Source organism: Hemiscyllium ocellatum, chromosome 22 (assembly GCF_020745735.1).
Source record: "Hemiscyllium ocellatum isolate sHemOce1 chromosome 22, sHemOce1.pat.X.cur, whole genome shotgun sequence".
Taxonomy (NCBI): Eukaryota; Metazoa; Chordata; class Chondrichthyes; order Orectolobiformes; family Hemiscylliidae; genus Hemiscyllium; species Hemiscyllium ocellatum.
This window is the reverse complement of record NC_083422.1, coordinates 1665939-1684353: the sequence shown is the minus strand read 5'-3', so window position 1 is coordinate 1684353 and position 18415 is coordinate 1665939. Positions and strand designations below refer to the sequence as shown.

Here is an 18415-nt window from a genome sequence, read left to right as displayed (position 1 = left end):
ATAGATCGAGTGAATCCTTAGAAGAGTATAAAGAAAGTAGGAGTATACTTAAGAGGGAAATCAGGAAGGCAAAACGGGGACATGAGATAGCTTTGGCAAATAGAATTATGGAGAATCCAAAGGGTTTTTACAAATATATTAAGGACAAAAAGGTAACTAGGGAGAGAATAGGGGTCCTCAAAGATCAGCAAGATGGCCTTTGTGTGGAGCCATAGAAAATGGGGGAGATACTAAATGAATATTTTGCATCAGTATTTACTGTGGAAAAGGATATGGAAGACATAGACTATAGGGAAATAATGGTGACATCTTGCAAAATGTCCAGATTAAAGAGGAGGAGTGCTGGATGTCTTGACATGGTTAAAAGTGGATAAACACCCAGGAACTGATCAGGTGTACCCAAGAACTCTTTGGAAAGCTAGAGAAGTGATTGCTGGGCCTTTTGCTGAGATATTTGTATCATCGATAGTCACAGGTGAGGTGCCGGAAGACTGGAGGTTGGCAAACTTGGTGCCACTGTTTAAGAAGGGCGGTAAAGACAAGCCAGGGAACTATAGACCGGTGAGCCTGACCTTGGTGATGGGCAAGTTGTTGGAGAGAATCCTGAGGGACAGGCTGTACATATATTTGGAAAGGCAAGGACTGATTAGGGATAGTCAACATGGCTTTGTGCATGGAAAATCATGTCTCACAAACTTGATTGAGTTTTTTGAAGAAGTAACAAAGAAGATTGATGAGGGCAGGGCAGTAGATGTGATCTATATGGACTTCAGTAAGGGATTCGACAAGGTTCCTCATGGGAGACTGATTAGCAAGGTTAGATCTCATGGAATACAGGGAAAACTAGCCATTTGGATACAGAACTGGCTCAAAGGTAGAACACAGAGGGTGATGGTGGTGGTGGTGGAGGGTTGTTATCAGACTGGATGCCTGTGACCAGTGGAGTGCCACAAGGATTGGTGTTGGGCCCTATATTTTTTGTCATTTACATAAATGATTTGAATGCGAGCATAAGAGGTACAGTTAATAAGTCTGCAGATGACACCAAAATTGGAGGTGTAGTGGACAGCGAAGAGGGTTACCTCAGATTACAACAGGATCTGGATCAGATGGGCCAATGGGCTGAGAAGTGGCAGATGGAGTTTAATTCAGATAAATGCGAGGTACTGTATTTTGGGAAAGCAAATCTTAGCAGGACTTATACACTTAATGGTAAGGTCCTAGGGAGTGTTGCTGAACAAAGAGACCTTGGAGTACAGGTTCATAGCTCCTTGAAAGTGGAGTTGCAGGTTGATAGGATGGTGAAGAAAGCATATGCTTTCCTTTATTGGTCAGAATATTGAGTTCAGGAGTTGGGAAGTCATGTTGCGAGTTGTACAGGACATTGGTTAGGCCACTGTTGGAATATTGCGTGCAATTCTGGTCTCCTTCCTATCGGAAAGATGTTGCGAAACTTGAAAGGGTTCAGAAAAGATTTACAAGGATGTTGCCAGGTTGGAGGATCTGAGCTACAGGGAGAGGCTGAACAGCCTGGGGCTGTTTTCCCTGGAGCTTCGGAGGCCGAGGGAGACCTTATAGAGGTTTACAAAATTATGAGGGGCATGGATAGGATAAATGGACAAAGTCTTTTCCCTGGGGTCGGAAGTCCTGAACTAGAGGGCATAGGTTTAGGGTGAAAGGGGAAAGATATAAAAGAGACCTAAGGGGCAACTTTTTCACACAGAGGGTGGTACAGGTATGGAATGAGCTGCCAAAGGAAGTGGTGGAGGCTGGTACAATTGCAACATTTAAGAGGCATTTGGATGGGTAGATGAATAGAAAGGGTTTGGAGGGATATGGGGCGGGTGCTGTCAGGTGGGAATAGATTGGGTTGGGATATCTGGTCAGCATGGACGGTTTGGAATGAAGGGTCTGTTTCCATGCTGTATATCTCTATGACTCTGTGACTCTATGACCACTGCTATAGTCATGGAGAGAGAAAGGAGCAGACTGTTTGGGGAAGTATTTGCTATTGAGAGGACCTTGCCGTTTATGAAGACAATGTGAAACAGGCTGATATACTCGAACAGGTTGATGCTAAGAAGGACGATGTGCCGGAAATTTTGAAAAACATAAAGATAGATAAGTCCCCTGGGCCAGATGGGATACAGCCAAGATTACTGCAGGAAGCAAGGGAAGAGATTGCTGCATCTTTGGCGATAATCTTTGCATCCTCACTGTCCATTGGGGTAGTTTTAGATGATTGGACAGTGGCAAATGTTATTCCCCTGTTCAAAAAAGGAAATAGGGATAATCCTGGGAATTACAGACCAGTCAATCTTACATTGGTGGGAGGAAAATTATTGGAGTGGATTCTGACAGACAGGATTTATGATTATTTGGAAAAGCATAGTTTGATTGGAGATAGTCAGCATGGTTTTGTGAAGGGAAGTTCATGCCTTACAAGCCTTATTGAATTCTTCGAGGATGTGACAATACATATTGATGAAGGTAGAGCAGTGGGTGTGGTGTATAAGGATTTTAGCAAGGTGTTAGATAAGGTTCCCCATGGTAGGCTCATTCAGAAAGTAAGGAGGCATAGGATACAGTGAAATTTGGCTGTCTGGGTACAGAATTGGCTGGCCCAAAGAATACTAGGTGGTACTAGATGGAAAGTATTCAGCCTAGAGCTCAGTGACCAGTGGTGTTCTGGGACCAATGCTCTTTATGATTTTGTAAATGACTTGGATGAGGAAGTAGAAGGGTGGGTTTGTAAGTTTGCTGATGACACAAATTTTGGTGGAGTTATGGATAGTGTGGAGGGCTGTTGTAAGTTCCTACTGTTTAGATTAGATTAGATTAGATTACTTACAGTGTGGAAACAGGCCCTTCGGCCCAACAAGTCCACACCGACCCGCCGAAGTGCAACCCACCCATACCCGTACATTTACTCCTTACCTAACACTACGGGAATTTTGCATGGCCAATTCACCTGACCCGCACATCTATGGACTGTGGGAGGAAACCGGAGCACCCGGAGGAAACCCAGGCAGACACGGGGAGAATGTGCAAACTCCACACAGCCAGTTGCCTGAGGCGGGAATTGAACCCGGGTCTCTGGCGCTGTGAGGTAGCAGTGCTAACCACTGTGCCACCATGCTGCCCACTGTACATTGACAGGCTGCAGAGCTGGGCTGATAAGTGACAGATGGAGTTCATTTGGAAAAGTATGAAATGATTAATTTTGGAAGGTCAAATTTGAATGCAGATTACAGGGTTAAAAGCAGAATTCTTGGCAGTGTAGAGGAACAGAGGAATCTTTGGCTCCATGTCCATAAGATCCCTCAAAGTGTCACCCAAGTTGATAGGATTGTTAGTAAGGTGAGTTGGCTTTCATTAGCAGGTGGAATGAGTTTAAGAGCCATGAGATTATGCAGCAGCTTTATGAAGCCCTGGTTAGACCACACTTGTAATGTTGTGCTCACTTCAGGTCACCTCATTACAAGAAGGATGTGGAAGCTTTAGAGAGGGTGCAGATGAGATTTACCAGGATGCTGCGTGGACTGGAGGGCATGTCTTATGATGTAAAGTTGAGAGAGCTAGGGCTTTTCTCATTGCAGTGAAGAAGGATGAGAGGTGACTTGATGGAGGTATACAAGATGATGAAAAGCATTGATAGAGTGGATAACCATAGACTTTCTCCCAGGGTGGAAATTTCTGTCGTGTGGGAACAAATTTTAAGGTGATTGGAGAAAGGTTAAGGGAAGATGTCAGAGGTCAGTTCTTTACACAGAGAGTGGTAAGTGCATAGAATGCACTGCCAGCAGTGGTAGTAGAGACATTTAAGGGACTCTTAGATCAGCACATAGATGATAGTAATATAACGGTTATGTTGGTTAGTTTGATCTTAGAGTAGGATGAAAGATTGGCACATCATCAAGGGCCGAAGGATCTGAAATGTGCTGTGCTGTTCTATATTGTATATTCTGTGTTTTACACTCCTCTGGATTGGAACCCAGGCCCAATGGCCCAGAGGTAAAGGCACTACCACTGTCCCTCAAAACATTGCTAATTGAATTGTGATTTCCTAAATAGCCTATCACCACTTATCACCACCTCCTGACCAATGGATTCCAGCACTCGCTCAAATTGTTTCCTAAATCTGCGTGCCTCTTTTCTTGAAATGCATTTCATGTCTGCAGTTTTCCAGTCCACTAGTACCTTTTCAGAATCAACAGAATTTCGGGTTATAATAAATACATCCACTGTCTCTACAGACACTTGCCTTAAGGACCGATAATGTTGGCCATCTTGAGTGGCCTGTCAGTCCATAGTCCCATTCTTACCTTTTCTGAAATGGTCATGAATTGTCTTTTTTTCCTAATTTTAGAGATTTTTCTGTGTCTTTTACTGCGAAAGCAGATACTAAATAGTTGTAATTCTCTGCCATGTCCTTGTTGCAGTCTCATCATTTAAGGGCCAAAGCCTACTTTATCTGCTCTCATCCTTGTTATATACATTGTCAGAAGAATGCCTCTTAATACAATATTATTATCACTGCAGTTTGTACTACAGTGAAGGTGGTTTGTCTGTGAAGGTATTGAGCTACTGTGGAAGATGAGTGTGTACGGGTTGAGAGGGGAATTGGTTGGGCAGTGAATGGTATTGGCAGTAGTAGGCAAGGAATTGGATGGGTTGGACACTGGGTTGCATAGTGGGCAGTAGAAGGATCTTTCAGATTCTGCTATAAGTCAGGATCTGTCAGTACAAGCTTTTTTTAGCTCACTTCACTCCCTCTTTATTTACTTCGAATTTACCCATTGTCCGCTCAGCAAATATAAAACTGGTTCCTCAGGAAAGTGGAATCTTACTTGAGAACGGAGCCTGATATATCGAAATAAATGTAAGAATGTCTGTTAGGCCTGCCGTCCACACTCAGACTATATGGCTGATCTGCAGATAGATTTCATAAAAGTAAAACATATTTAAACTTAAGTTAAACTTACCCCACGTCTTGAAATTGCTTCACGTAACAAAGTGACAACATCTAATCCTTGTACTCCTTTAACAAAGAATCCTTTACTCCATGAGATAAGAATACCCTGCATAGGAAAATGATCAGATGTAAGAAATAGAACATTTTCATCACTCCTTTTGTGTGCTTTAATGAGCAGCATCTACTCTCCTTATCCTTTGTTTGCTTTCCTTTCCTCAAAGGATAGTCAGGTCATCTGTCAATCTCATTCAGCTGTCTGGAACTCCCAGCTAACAGACACTTCTGAAGCCTGGCTGCCTCTGGGTGAGCTCTTCAACAACAGCTTGCCAGCACTGCCCAGTATTCAGTGTTTTCTTGAAATTGCCCATGAGGGACATATTCATCCATCTCTGTGCCAGCAATGAAAATTCCCAACTTAAAAAAGACTTAGAAAGAATCATCGAAAGCTTACAGTGTGGAAAGAGACATTTGACCTATCTAATCCACATTGACCCCTCTAAAGAGCATTCCACCCACACCCACACCACTCCTCCTTATTCCTATAACTCCACATTTGCCATGACTAATCCACCTAGCCTGCACATCCCTGGATTCTATGGACAATTTAGCATGGCCAATTCACCTAACCCGCAAACCTTTGGACTGTAGGAGAAACTGGAGCACCTGGAGGGAACACATGCAGACCCTCAGACAATGTGTAAACTCCACACAGACAGACTGTCAGCCTAGGCTGGAATCAAACCCTGGTCCCTGGCACAGTGTAATCTCGGAGTCACCACGCAGAACTAGGTTCTTTAAGTGCGATTTTTTGCTTAAAGTATAAAATATCTTCCCAGGCCTGGCCAATATAACTTTCAATCTCTATTTCCTATTTGATCTGACACAGATATTAAATAACATTGAGGGTTAATCACGGGTGGTAAGGTCAACTTAAGAATTTGCAGGTGCTGGTGCGCCTATGTATCTGCAGTGAGTGGGCAAACATTTGGCAGATGGAGTATAGTATGGGAGAGCAAGTATTTCTTCACTTGGTAGGTAGAACAGAAAAGTAGCATAGTGCAAATGATTTAAATAGAGAAATTTAAATAGAGATCTGGGTGTCCTGATGCATGAATCCAAAAATATTAGCATGCAGTCTCAGCAAGTGTTTAGGAAAGCAATCTTTGTGGAAAAGGAAAATGGAGTATAGAATAAGTCTTGTTGTAACGTATATTGGCGAGATTGTATTGGAGTATTGCGTACAGTTTTAGTTTCATACATAAAGTGGGACGGGGTTACATTGAAAGCAGTTCAAACATTTTTGAGGGATAAGGAAAGCTTAAGCAGGTTGGACCAATATTCGTTGATATTTAGAAGAATGTGATGTGGCCTTGATGAAACAGGTAAGATTCTGAATGGAATCGACAGGATGGATGTGGAGAGGATGTTTCCTCTGGTGGGGGCACAGTTTAACAATGAGGGCTGTCGCATTTAAGGTTGAGATGAGAATTTGTTTTTGATTAGTGTCTTGTCAGTCTTTGGAATTCTCTTTCCCAGACCGTCTTAGAGACTGGCTCATTTAATATAATGAAGGCTGATTGAGGGAGAGATAGTTGGTTAATAAAGGAGCTAAGGGTCATAGTGGACAAAGCATTTGAACATGGACTGCTTCAGTATGTGAGGAGTTGTGAATGGTATGGAACATTGTGCAATCATCAGCAAACATCCCACTTCTGACCTTATGATGGAGGGCAGGTCATTGATGAAGCAGCTGTAGATGGTTGGGCCTAGGACACTACCCTGAGGAACTGCTGCAGAGGTGTTGTGGAGCTGAGATGACTGATCTCCAACAACCATAACCATCTTACTACGTATTAAGTGTGACTCCAACCAGTGGAGAGTTTCCTCCAATAGGCATTTATTTCAGTTTTGCGAGGGCTCCTTGATGTCATTCTTACCTCACCTCTAGAACTCAAGCCTTTGATCCATGTTTAGAATTTAAGAACCAGAAGCAGGAGCAGACCATTCAGCCCCTTGAACCTGCTCTGCCATTTAAAATGATCATGGCTGATCTTATCTTGGCCTCAACACAATTTTCCTCTCTGGTCTCCATAACCTAAGTTTAAATCAAATTTTAATGATGTGAATGGTTTTCTCAGAAACTAAACTGAGAGTTGGTGAATAGGGCTGTTGCTGAGTAAGTGCTGCAATACTTGCTGCCAACTAAATATGTCATTACTTGACTTATAATGGAAAGAGATGGATGGGACTGTATTTGACTGAATTGGATTTGTTCTGCTTTATGAGGATGGAACATGTGCCTGGATAACCTTCCTCAGTGAAGGGTAGCTGCTGACCCTGGCTATCACTGACTGGATCTTGTCATTAATGCAGTCAAACACCGAAACACTGTCTCTCTGCTGACTGGAAAGTTCCCACGCGAAATGAGTTTGAACAACTCATATTAATAATAAATCCTGCAGCAGAATTGAGACTGAGCTATAATGGCTTACAGATATTACTTAGCTAGTCCTCAGGAGGGTTAGTATCAAAAGACAAAAAGACAAAAGACCAACATAACCAAGAACAAATTTCATGGTGTTAAAACAAAATTACCTCAAGTGGATAAAGAAACTGACATAAATTCACCTAACTACGGGTTAGCTGGAGTGTCTGGCTGCAAATTGTGCCTCAGCAGCTCAAGGCCAAATGCTATGGTGATGGCAAGGCAGGGTCTTGAAGGTGCTTGGACCCCAGGATGGATTGAAGAGGCTTTGTGTAGCACAAGCAGGGCCTTCACCAGTTGTGCACATCACAGTAGGTTTGCTCTAAGCAGAATGTCTAAGTGAGTATGGGTAAAATACATTGCAATTCAACAAAGGAAGTATTTATTGACTTTAGGGGCAATTACTAAAAGCAAGTTATGAATGGAACTTTCTGTCATAGCATTAACATATTTTGGACAAAGCAGTTGGTTGCCTCCATGTTAATTGTGGACAGTGTAAGGGACAGTGAAGGTTTTGGATCTGTCAAATTGAGGCATCTGATAAACCTAGGAACTAGACTCAATGGCTTGCGATTAGGAGTGGGACTAGTCTGGTTTCCCCATGCTTTTGTGACATCAGTGTAGCAAGGAGCTGTACTGATCACCGTTACTCACATCCCATGGTGCTGTGGAGTGACCAAAAAAACTGAATCCCCTCCTCACTGTTCACTCTCACCTCATCCAGTTTGCTCTGTCTGCAAGGGAAGGAAAATGTGAAGCCAAGTGGAAGCTTTTTATCTTTTAGTTTCTGTTTCTCAATGAAATCTCCCAGGCAATCAGCGATGTAATCAAAAAACTGGGGAAACAAATGGTAAAATTGAGTGGTGTGAATTTCTCAGTCTGGATCTGCTGTAGTTATAAGCATTGAATGAATGTAATTACCCGTTGACAGTTTTCATGTTTCATATCTTCAGTCATGGGATAGATCTCGCTGGATATGTGGACAACTTGCCGTCCATCTTCTGACACCTTCACCCTTAACACACGGAAAATGGAACCTCCGAGATCCAAAGCTAAAAACTCTCCTCTTTCTGAAAGAAGATGTATAGTCTGGTATTTAGCAAAGAATTAAGAAGGATAGACTGAACATAATTTATATTAGTAAAGAAAAATTATTGAAGAAGTTAATAGGACTGAAAATCAAAAAGTCCCCTGGACCTAATATCTTACATCCTGAAGTCTAACAGGACTGGTGTGCAGCCATATTGGTTGCATTGATAATCCATAAATTCCAAATTTATTGGCCTGATTCCACCACCAAATATATCTGTCCTGCCTCTCCACGTTCAACCTTCTCCAAAGAGAACAGCCTAATGCATTCAATTTACTGTAGTTCCTCAGTCCTGAAACTATTGTTTTGGCACCCTCTCTAATGTCTTCACACATCTTTCCTAAAGTGTCCCCAAAATTTAGCTGAGGTGGATGTAGTGTTTTATGAAGGTTCACTATAACCTCCCAAGATTTATACTGTATATATCTGTTTAAAAATCAAAGGATCTCAGATGCTTTATTGACCTACCGTACCACAACAAATCATTAGAACACATTTTATTTGTGTATATCCTTGTGCTTCTACAACAATTTTGGAATTGTACCTTTTGTTTTAAATTACTTTACCACATTCTTTTAACCAAAGTAATTTACCTCACATTTCTATACATGAAATTTATCCATTCCAGTGACTCTGTGTCCTTTTGAAGTTCAATATTATCCTCACAGTTCACAAGACTTCAACATGACAAGTTAGTCCCAAATTTGGAAATTGTGGCCCATGTACCAATGCCTGGTTGATTACTATTTATACATTTCTATTTTTCTATATTCTTGATTGTGGCCAGAAATGGGAAAAAGAACTTTTTTTAAACCAAGAATTATGGAAAAGTTCTGTTGCCCTTTTTAAAAGCAAGCTACCAGCACTTATCATATGTCTTCTGCTTGCAAACAATGACATGTTTGACTCCAGGTCACTGAACAGTTTTGTGGTATGAACAGCATGGTCAGAACTCTTCCATCCTCTGAAAACAGAGGCTGTGTTCTTCTGTCCCAAAACAAACCCAAAGCCTCAAGAAAGCCAGTTTATTTTCCCTCGCAAGTTGTTGTAAATTGTTACTGTTAATCAATAGTCAGAGACTTTTTAAATTGTGAACTGCTTGCTCTGTGCCTCCTCACTTCTGAAATGGAGGTGAGCGGGAGTGAACCAGAGAGCAGCCTGGGATGGTAAGTGATATAAAACTTACCTTAAGGAATCTGACTCGTGTTTCAATTGGGGGGGGGGCTGAAAAATGATGCCACAGGAAGGCTGTAATTTGATTGGCTAATAGGGAGTCTACCAAATTTGAATATGTTAAGTTGAATCTTTGTTAAATTATTGCTTACAACTTGTGTTAACATTGAGACAATAAGCAGAGATATATAAATATGAAAAAAAATTCAAAACCAATTAAATAAAATAAGGTTGGAGGGTAGGGCAATGTGTTGCTCCTGCATGATGTGGGAGCTGATGGACCCCATTGTGGTTCCCAGTGTCTGTAGTAAATGTTTGTTGCTCGAGAATCTCTGGCTCAGAGTCGATGAACTGGAGCTTAAGCTTCAAACATTGTGAGACATCAGGGAAGGGGAGATTTACCTGGATGTTGTATTTCAGGAGACAGTCTCACCCCTTAAACTAAATAACTTGAATTTGACCAGTGATCAGGAACAGGAGGGTGTGGCTGTGAGTGAGGCAGGTAGAGAGATCCATGAGGTGGAGCTGCAGGACCCTCAGCCCCTGTCATTATCCAACAGGTTCACGGGTTTTGCTCACTACGTGGATGGGAGTGGGGACTGCAGGGAGGATGAGCTGACTCACTGCAGCACTGTGATGCAGGCAGCTATATAAGTGGGGGAGAGAAGTGTCATTGTAATTGGGGATAGTATAGTTAGGGGCATAGACACTCTTCACTGTGGCCAAGATCAAGAGTCTGGAAGGTTGCATTGCTTACCTGGTGCTCGGGTTCGGGATATCTCATTTGGCCTGTGGAGGAACTGGAGTGGAAATGGAAAGATTCAGTGGTTATGGTCCATGTAATAGATAAAACTAGGGCAGAGGTTCTGCTAAAGGAGTAATAATAGCTAGGAGCTAAATTTAAAAAGCGGAACCTAAAATATAATAATCTTTGGATTACTACCTAAGCCACATATTAATTTGCACAGGATGTGGGCTAAAAGGCTCTGAGCCAAATGCTGGAAAATGGGATTAGAATAGTTAGGTGGTTGCATTTGCCAGCACGGACACAATGGGCCGAAGGACCTTTTTCTGTATTTTTGATCTCTATGACTCTGTAAACATTCTCTATCCATGTCAGTACATTACATGCCCCATTCCCAATAGCTAAAATCTATTAGTTCGTAACAAATAGCAATTCTTGTGAAGTACAGAAACCTGGTCCATGTTTGCTGTCAACCTGAAGAGAAAGTGAGGACTGCAGATCGGTTGAAAGGTGTGGTGCTGGAAAAGCACAGTCGGTTGGGCAGTATCTGAGGAGCAGGAGAGTCGACGTTTTGAGCATAAGCTTTTCCTCCTCATTCCTGACGGAGAACTTATGCTCAAAACATCAACTCTCCTGCTCCTTGATGCTGCCTGACTGGTTGTGCTTTTCTAGCACCACACTTAGTTTCTGTCAACCTGAGTCTAAAAAGGAAGACACATCGGGGATTTTGCATATTTTAATAAAATCTTTACCTTTTGTACTGATTCTAAGAAGGGCAGGACTTGTTTTCCAGTTCATGAAGCCAGTGAAGTGTGACCAAATGTGTTCAAAGATCTGAAGCCCTTATACCAGTTGTGATCTGGGGATCACCAGTAGAAATCACCACTCTAGTCTGAAAAACATTTGATGACTACTCTGTTTCCAGCACTCAGCCAGTTTTATATCCATACTACTGGTCCCTTTGATTCACCAACTCGAATTTTGCTGATAAGTTTGGTACACGACACTTTATCAAATGCCTTTTGGAAATCCATGGACACCACATCAACTGCACTGCCTTCATCAACCATCTCTGGAACCTCACTAAAAGCTGAAGCAATTTTACCTCACTAAAATTGAAGTATACAATTTTACCTCTACAACTGTATACTGGCTTTCCTTTGTTAATATATACTTAAACAAGTGACTTAATTTTGTCTCAAATTATCATTTTTCATATCTTCCCTGTCACAAAGGAACACATTGGCCTGTAGCTACTGAGCTGAATTCATTTATGAGCAAGGATGGTGGGCCAAAGGGCCTGATCCTGTGCTGTACTGTTTTAGTTACATCACTCTAGTCCTCTGGGACCACGCTTGAATAGAAGCAGGATTGAGAGAATATTACCAGAGCTTCTGTAATTTCTATCTTTATTTCCCTCAATGTCCTTGGCTGCAACTTATCTGATCCTAGTGATTTATCAACATTACATACAAACAGCCTTTCTAATAGTTCACACTTATCGATTTTTAGTTCCCCCAGTTCTCAAGACCATAAAACCATTAAACATAAGACATAGGAGATTTAGGAAATTTAGCCCATTACATCTGCTCCACCATCCAACAGCTGATCTGATAGTCCTCAAATCCATTTTCTTGCTTTATTCCCATAACCCTCCATTTCCTTAGTGATTAAAAGCTGTCCATCTTAATTTTGAATACACTTAATGACCCAGATTTGACAGTTCTCTGCGGTATAGAGTTTCACAGATTCACTATCCCCGGGGGAAGAAATTCCTCCTCATCTCTGTCTTTAATGAGCAAATTCGTACTCTGAGACTATGCCCTCTGGTTCCAGACCCTTCCACAAAGGAAAATATCCTCTGAGCATCCAACCATCAAGCTGCCTAAGAATCTTACATATTGTAGTGCGTATGAGACAAACATGCTCAACCTTTCTTCATAAGAAAATCCTCCCAGATCCAGAATCAAACTAGTGAGCCATCTTTGCACTGCCTTCAATGTCAGAATATCTTTCCATTGAAAGGGGGATGAAAACCGTTCACAATATTCTTGTGTGGATCAACAGTTTGTTAACAAGACATATACTCCATTTTATATTTCACATGAAATGAAGATAAACATTCCCTATTACCTGTTGAACTTGTATGCTAGTTAGCTTCATACACAAATCACAAGTCCCTCTGTTCTGTCACTTTCTGCAGTCTCTTTCCATTTAAATAACATACACCTCCCCTATTTTGTCTGCCAAGGTTAGTAATCATACACGTTTTCACATTATATTCTAATTGCCATCTTTTCCCATTCATGCAGTCTGTCCATATCCCTCAGCAGAACTTTTGTGTCATTTTTGCCACTCAGCCTTCCCACCTATTTTTGTGTCAATCTCAAAGTTGCCGATAGTGCATTCATTTCCCTCTGTGACGATGTTGTCACTTTAAAAGAGTCATTTAGTCCTTGGTTTTCTCGAAGAGAGGTTATAAAGGCAGAGGTTCCGAAGAGTTCAGGGAGTTTAACAGTTTAACATTGGAATGGGAGTGGCCAGTTCTCCAGTTCAGGCTTCCCAGCTTTTTTTTAGCTGCAGCATCACAAGATGTGTGAGTCCAGATGAGTTACAAGTTTCTAAAAAGGATTCCTCTAACTTTCTCTGAAATCTCTCTCTGGATGTTGTTTCCTCCTGTCTGTAAGAATCTGTGTTTGAAACTGCCTTTTTGCCAAGGAGTGTGTTTATGGGATGTTACTGTATTGGATGTTAATTGAGGTTTCCAATAGTTAAGTTATTCTAAATTCTGCTTTCTGATGTTCATGTTTCAACTGTAGTTTTTAAATAAACTCTGTTTTGCTTAAAGCCAGTGAGACAGGCTAAGAGGAAAAAGGAATCATACATAAGGCCTAGGCGACTGAAAACAGATGAAGCTCTCGGGCGGCACGGTGGCACAGTGGTTAGCACTGCTGCCTCACAGCGCCCGGAGACCCGGGTTCAATTCCCGACTCAGGCGACTGACTGTGTGGAGTTTGCACGTTCTCCCTGTGTCTGCGTGGGTTTCCTCCGGGTGCTCCGGTTTCCTCCCACAGTCCAAAGATGTGCGGGTCAGGTGAATTGGCCATTCTAAATTGCCCATAGGGGTAAGGGATAACGTAGGGGTATGGGTGGGTTGCGCTTCGGCGGGTCGGTGTGGACTTGTTGGGCCGAAGGGCCTGTTTCCACACTGTAAGTAATCTAATCTAATATCAGGAAAGTAGGACCAATCTGAAATAAGGAATTAAGAGGGCTTAAAGGGGTCATTAAATATCCTTAGCAAACAGAACAAAGGAAAATCCCAAAGCCTTTTATTTATATATAAGGAACAAGAGGGTAACGAGAGAAAGGGTTGGCCCACTCAAGGACAAAGGAGTCAGAGAAAATGGGTGAGATTCTTAACGAGTACTTTGCATCGGTATTCACCGAGGAGAGGGACATTACCGATGTTGAGGTTAGGGATAGATATTTGATTACTCTAGGTCAAGTTGAAATAAGAGGGGAGGAAGTGTTGGGTATTCTAAAATGCATTAAGGTGGACAAGTCACCAGGTCCAGATGGGATTAATCCTAGGTTTCTGAGGGAAGCGAGAGAGGAAATCACTGGGGTCTTAATAGATATCCTTGCAGCATTCTTGAACACGAGTGAGGTCTCAGAGGACTGGAGAATTGCTGATGTTGTCCCTTTGTTTAAGAAGAGTAGCAAGAATGACCCAGTTAACTATAGACTGATGAGCCTGACATCAGTGGTAGGGAAACCGCTGGAGAAGATACTGAGGGATAGCATCTATTCCTATTTGGAAGAAAATTGACTTATCAGTGATCAGAAACATGGTTTTGTGCAGGGAAGGTCATCTCTTACCAACTTAATAGAATTTTTTGAGGAAGTGACAAAGTTGATTGATGAGGGAAGGGCTGTAGATGGACTTCAGTAAGGCGTTTAATAGGGTTCCCCATGGTAGGCTGATGGAGAAATGAGTGTACTAGCTAGATGGACAGAGAACTGGTTGGGCAATAGGAGACAGAGAGTAATAGTGATAGTGAGAGTAATAGTGAAAGTAAGTTTCCCAAAATGGAGAACTGTGACCAATGGTCTTCCACAGGGATCTGTGCTGGGACCATTGTTATTTGTCATGTACATAAAAGATCTGGAGGTAGGTATAGGTGGTCCGATTAGCAAGTTTTCAGATGACACTAAGATTGGTGGAGTCGCAGACAGTGAGGGGGACTGTCAGAGAATGCAGATGGATTGGAGAGTTGAGTGGAGAAATGGCAAATGGAGTTCAATCCAGGCAAATGCAAGGTGATGCATTTTGGAAGATCCAATTCAAGAGCGAACTATACGGTAAATGGAAAAGTCCTGAGGAAAATTGATGTAACAGAGAGGTCTGGGTGTTCAGGTCCATTGCGCCCTGAAGGTGGCAATACAGGTCAATAGAGTGGTCTAGAAGGCATGCAGCATGCTTTACTTCATTGGACAGTGTATTGAGTACAAGAGTTGGCAGGTCATGTTACAGTTGTATAAGACTTTGGTTCAGCCAGATTTGGAATACTACGTACAGTTCAAGTCACCACGTTACTAGAAGAATGTGGATGCTTTGGAGAGGGTGCAGAGGAGATTGACCAGGATGTTGCCTGGTATGGACGCTGCTAGCTATGAAGAGAGGTTGAATAGATTAGGATTATTTTTCTTAGAAAGATGGGAGTTGAGGGGGGACCTGATTGATGTGTACAAAATCATGAGAGGTATAGCAAGAAGCTTTTTCCTCAGAGTGGGGGATTCAGTTACTAAGGTTCACAAGTTCAAGGTGAGAAGGGAAAAGTTTAAGGGAGATGTGCATGAAAGGTTCTTTACATAGAAGATGGTGGGTATCTGGAACACATTGCCAGCAGAGGTGGTAGAGGCAAGCATGATAGCATCACTTAAGCAGTACATGAATGGGCAGGGAGCAGAGGAATACAGCCTGTGGAAAATAGGTGACAGGTTTAGATAGAGGATCTGAATCGGCGCAGGCTTGGAGGGCTGAAGGGCCTATTCCTGATCTGTAATTTTCTTTGTTCTTTGTTTAACCAGTTGCATCACACCTGGAACACTCACAACACATCTGCCTTAAAGTAAGAAAAAAATTAGGGTCTAGGCTACCTTCTTGAAATATTTTGAAGATGTGATGCTGGAAAAACACAGCAGGTCAGGCAGCATCCGAGGGGCAGGAGAATCGACGTTTCAGGCATAAGCCCTTCTTCAAGAACGAGGAAAGTTATGCGTGGAGTCAGAGAAAATAGATGAGATTCCTGAAGAAGGGCTTATGCCCGAAACGTCGATTCTCCTGCCCCTCAGATGCTGCCTTAAGACATAGGAGCAGAAATTAGGCCACTCAGCCCATTAAGCCCACTCCACCACCCTAGCATGGCTGATAAGTTTCCTAACTCCATTTTCCTACTTTCTCCCCTTGACACTCATGAATCTATCTGCCCCCGTTTTAAATATATCCAATGACCTGGCCTCTGCAGCCTTCTGTGACAATGAATTCCATAGATTCACCACTGTCTAGGTGAAGAAGTTTCTCCTTATCTCTGTTCTAAAAGGTTTTCCCCCTTTACTCTAATGCTGTGCCCTTGGGTCCTCATCTCTCCTACCAATGGGAACATCTTCCCAACATCTATTCTGTCTAGGTCATTCAGTATTTTGGATATTTCAATTAGATCATCTCTCATCCTTCTAAACTCCATCGAGTATAAACCCAGAGTCCTCAACCTTTCCTCATACCTTTGGTTTTTCATTCCTGTGGCCATTCTCGTGAACCTCCTCTGAACACACGCCAGGACCAGTATATCCTTCCTGAGATGTGGGGCCCAAAACTGCGCATAATGGTGCAAGAGAATATCCAGGGAAAGTGGACAGCCAATTGAGGACCAAAGCAGCAATCCATATGTGGAGCTGGAATACATAGCTGAGATTTCAAAAGTGGATTTTGCATCTGTATTTACTGTAGAGAAGGATGGTGCATTAGCGGAGAAAATGAGGACTGCAGATGCTGGAGATCAGAGCTGAAAATGTGTTGCTGGAAAAGCACAGCAGGTCAGGCAGCATCCAAGGAGCAGGAAAATCGGCGTTTCGGGCATAAGCCCTTCTTCAGAAATGATATATTAGCATTGAGAGAGAGGGGGTATTAGCTGTTTCAGCTGACTTGAAAGTGGATAAATCCTTAGACCCTGATGACACTTATCTCAGGCTGTTGTGGGCAGGAAGGGAGGAGATTGCAGGGACCCTGACATTAACTTTCAAATTCCCTAGCCTAAGAGAGGTGCCTGAGTACTGGAGAAAAGCTGAGTGGTACCACTATTTAGAATTGGTTAAGAATAAAACAGGAAACCCCAGGCCAGTGAGACTAACATCAGCGGTGGGGAATTATTGGAACAGAATTCTGACCAAATTGATCTCCATTTGAAAAGGTAAGGATTGATCAAGGACAGTCAGAATGGTTTTGTAAGGGATGAGATCATGATTAATAAGTTTGGTTGCTTTTCTTTGAGGAATAGATGAGGTGTATAGATAAAGAGTAGTGGCAGTTGATGTAGTCTGCATGAATGATGTCTCTGTTTCTGCTCAGACTCATGAGCAACCACGAGCAGTTTGAACTGGCCTCAAGAGCCAATGTAAATCGAGGCAAGAGTAAGGCTATGTTCATTGGGTACTGGGGCTGACTGATTCTATATCCCCTTCACCAACACGACAGATTACCTGAAGGTGCTGGGAAATGGATTTGAAGGGGTTGGAGTATGTGCAAAACTTGGGAGGGGTGTATTGCCAAAGTAACTGGGCTGATGGGAGAACTACTCCCTTCTCAATGTGGGTAAAAACCTGGTCATCTGGTGTGAGTCACTCTCTGTTGTTGTACATGGCACAGGTCTGGTTCATTCCCAGAACAAGCACCTTTGCAGTCACCTGAGCCATTGTCCACTTCATCTGTAGGTCTAAGATGGGACACCATGTACAAAACGCTGGATAAGAGGTGGTGGTGGTGGTGGGGTGGGGTGGGAGGGGAATGTACCCAATGTGGCCCTCATCCTGATGCAAGCACCTTTTTGTGTGTAAGCTATGTGTAAACTCTCAGTACACAAACACTAAGTGTCACTGTGCACTGAGTTTCTACCTGTCCCTGGTATTGCGAAGGATGGGTCTGGACTTGTTGCTGTGGAACGCTTCTAGTAGTTGGACCATTCTGTATCACCTGTCCTTCATGGAGAAATTTGAAAAGAAAAAAACATCTTTGATCACAAGTCCATGAGGAAATGGTCAGCTCAGAGGAGGAGGGTTTGTCTGCAGAGTCAGTATGGGTGGAAGTTAGAATCAGGAAAAGAGCAATCACTTTACTGGGAATTTTCTACAGACTCCCCAGTTGCAACAGAGACATAGAGGAGCAGAATGGGAGGAAGATTTTGGAAATGTGCGGAAGGAACAGAATTGTTATCATGAGTGACTTCAACTTCCCTAATATTGTTTGGAACTTCCTTAGTGCAAATAGTCTGGATGGAGCAGGTTTTGTCACGTGTGTCCAGGAAGGATACCTGACTCAGTATGTAGATAGGCTGACGAGAAGGGAGGCAACATTTGACTTGGCGCTTGGCAACAAATCAGGTCAAGTGTTGATCTCCTGGTGGGAAAGCATTTCAGTGATAGTGATCACAACTCCCTAACCTTTAAAGTATTTAATTAGGGGAGGGGGAATTACAATGCCTAAATTGGGAACAGATGTTTTCAGGGAAATGTATAACAGAAATGTGGAGGTTGTTTCGGAAGCACTTGCTGCGAGTGCTGGATAGGATTGTTCCACTGAGGCAAGGGAGGGATGTTAGGGTGAAAGAACCTTGGGTGACAAGAGATGTGGAACACCTAGTGAAGAGGAAGAAGGAAGCTTATTTAAGGTTG

General features: G+C 42.5%; 1 protein-coding gene across 1 annotated transcript in view; it reads right to left on the bottom strand.

The window, feature by feature from the left end:
• The window catches only part of LOC132826113 (hexokinase-1-like), a 145166-nt gene that overhangs the window by 103303 nt on the left and 23448 nt on the right, over window positions 1-18415 (bottom strand). The window contains exons 3-5 of the mRNA XM_060841763.1: window positions 8382-8530; window positions 8176-8295; window positions 4986-5081 (exon numbers count right to left, since the gene is read on the bottom strand). Coding sequence (XP_060697746.1) covers window positions 4986-5081; window positions 8176-8295; window positions 8382-8530 — 365 coding nt within the window. The remainder of the gene's footprint in view (window positions 1-4985; window positions 5082-8175; window positions 8296-8381; window positions 8531-18415) is intronic.